Below are 662 nucleotides of genomic sequence, written 5' to 3'. Positions count from 1 at the left end.
CCCCTGCCCTACCACAAACGCCACTACATCGCCATCATGGTGAGGATGGGGGTCCCCTTGGGATGTGGGGTCCCTTAGGGTGTGGGGTTCCTTAGGGGTACGTGTGGTCCTAGCACTTCTGCTGGGTTTTTGCCCGGTGGTGGGACTCCACAGCTGATCTGCGGTCCCAGAGGTTTGGAAGCCCCTTTGGGGTTGGTCCTATGGTGCCCACCCAGGGTACCCCATCACCCCTCCGTGCCGATGTCCCCGGGGACCAGCGTTGATGGCAGAGACCCCTCTCTGGTCTCTCATCCCCAGGGAAAACCCTCTAAGGGCGATGTGGGGGGATGGCTCCCTGCCTTGGCTTCTCCAAGGGCTCGTACCAGGGTTGGGGAGGAGGGGGGGGTTCCCCCTGGTGGGTGCCGGGGGCTGACAGCCCACCTCTCCCCGCAGGCAGCAGCCCGGCACCAGTGCTCCTACCTGGTGGGTTTGCACATGGTGGAGTTCCTGCAGGTGGGGGGTAACCCGGCGTGGCTGCAGGGGCTGCACTGCGCCCCCCAAAAACTCAGGAACCTCAACGAGATCAACAAGCTGCTGGCGCACCGGCCCTGGCTCATCACCAAGGAGCACATCGAGGTAAGAGCTGATGCTGCTGGTGCAGATATCCCCCCCTCGCCCCTCCC

The 662-nt window shown here is 64.2% G+C and overlaps 1 protein-coding gene across 1 annotated transcript in view; it reads left to right on the top strand.

The window, feature by feature from the left end:
* Positions 1–3: 3 nt before the first annotated feature.
* LOC104292322 (sestrin-2-like) overlaps positions 4–662 on the top strand; it is a gene marked incomplete at its 5' end in the record, with an annotated part of 3367 nt that continues 2708 nt past the window's right edge. The window contains 2 exon segments of the mRNA XM_009891679.1: positions 4–39; positions 433–634. Of these exon segments, the coding sequence (XP_009889981.1) occupies positions 4–39; positions 433–634 (238 nt within the window).

The sequence above is a fragment of the Charadrius vociferus genome, unplaced genomic scaffold (genome assembly GCF_000708025.1).
Source record: "Charadrius vociferus isolate BGI_N301 unplaced genomic scaffold, ASM70802v2 scaffold3249, whole genome shotgun sequence".
Lineage (NCBI taxonomy): Eukaryota > Metazoa > Chordata > Aves > Charadriiformes > Charadriidae > Charadrius > Charadrius vociferus.
Note: the sequence above shows the minus strand (reverse complement) of the source record. Positions and strands in the feature narration are given on the sequence as shown.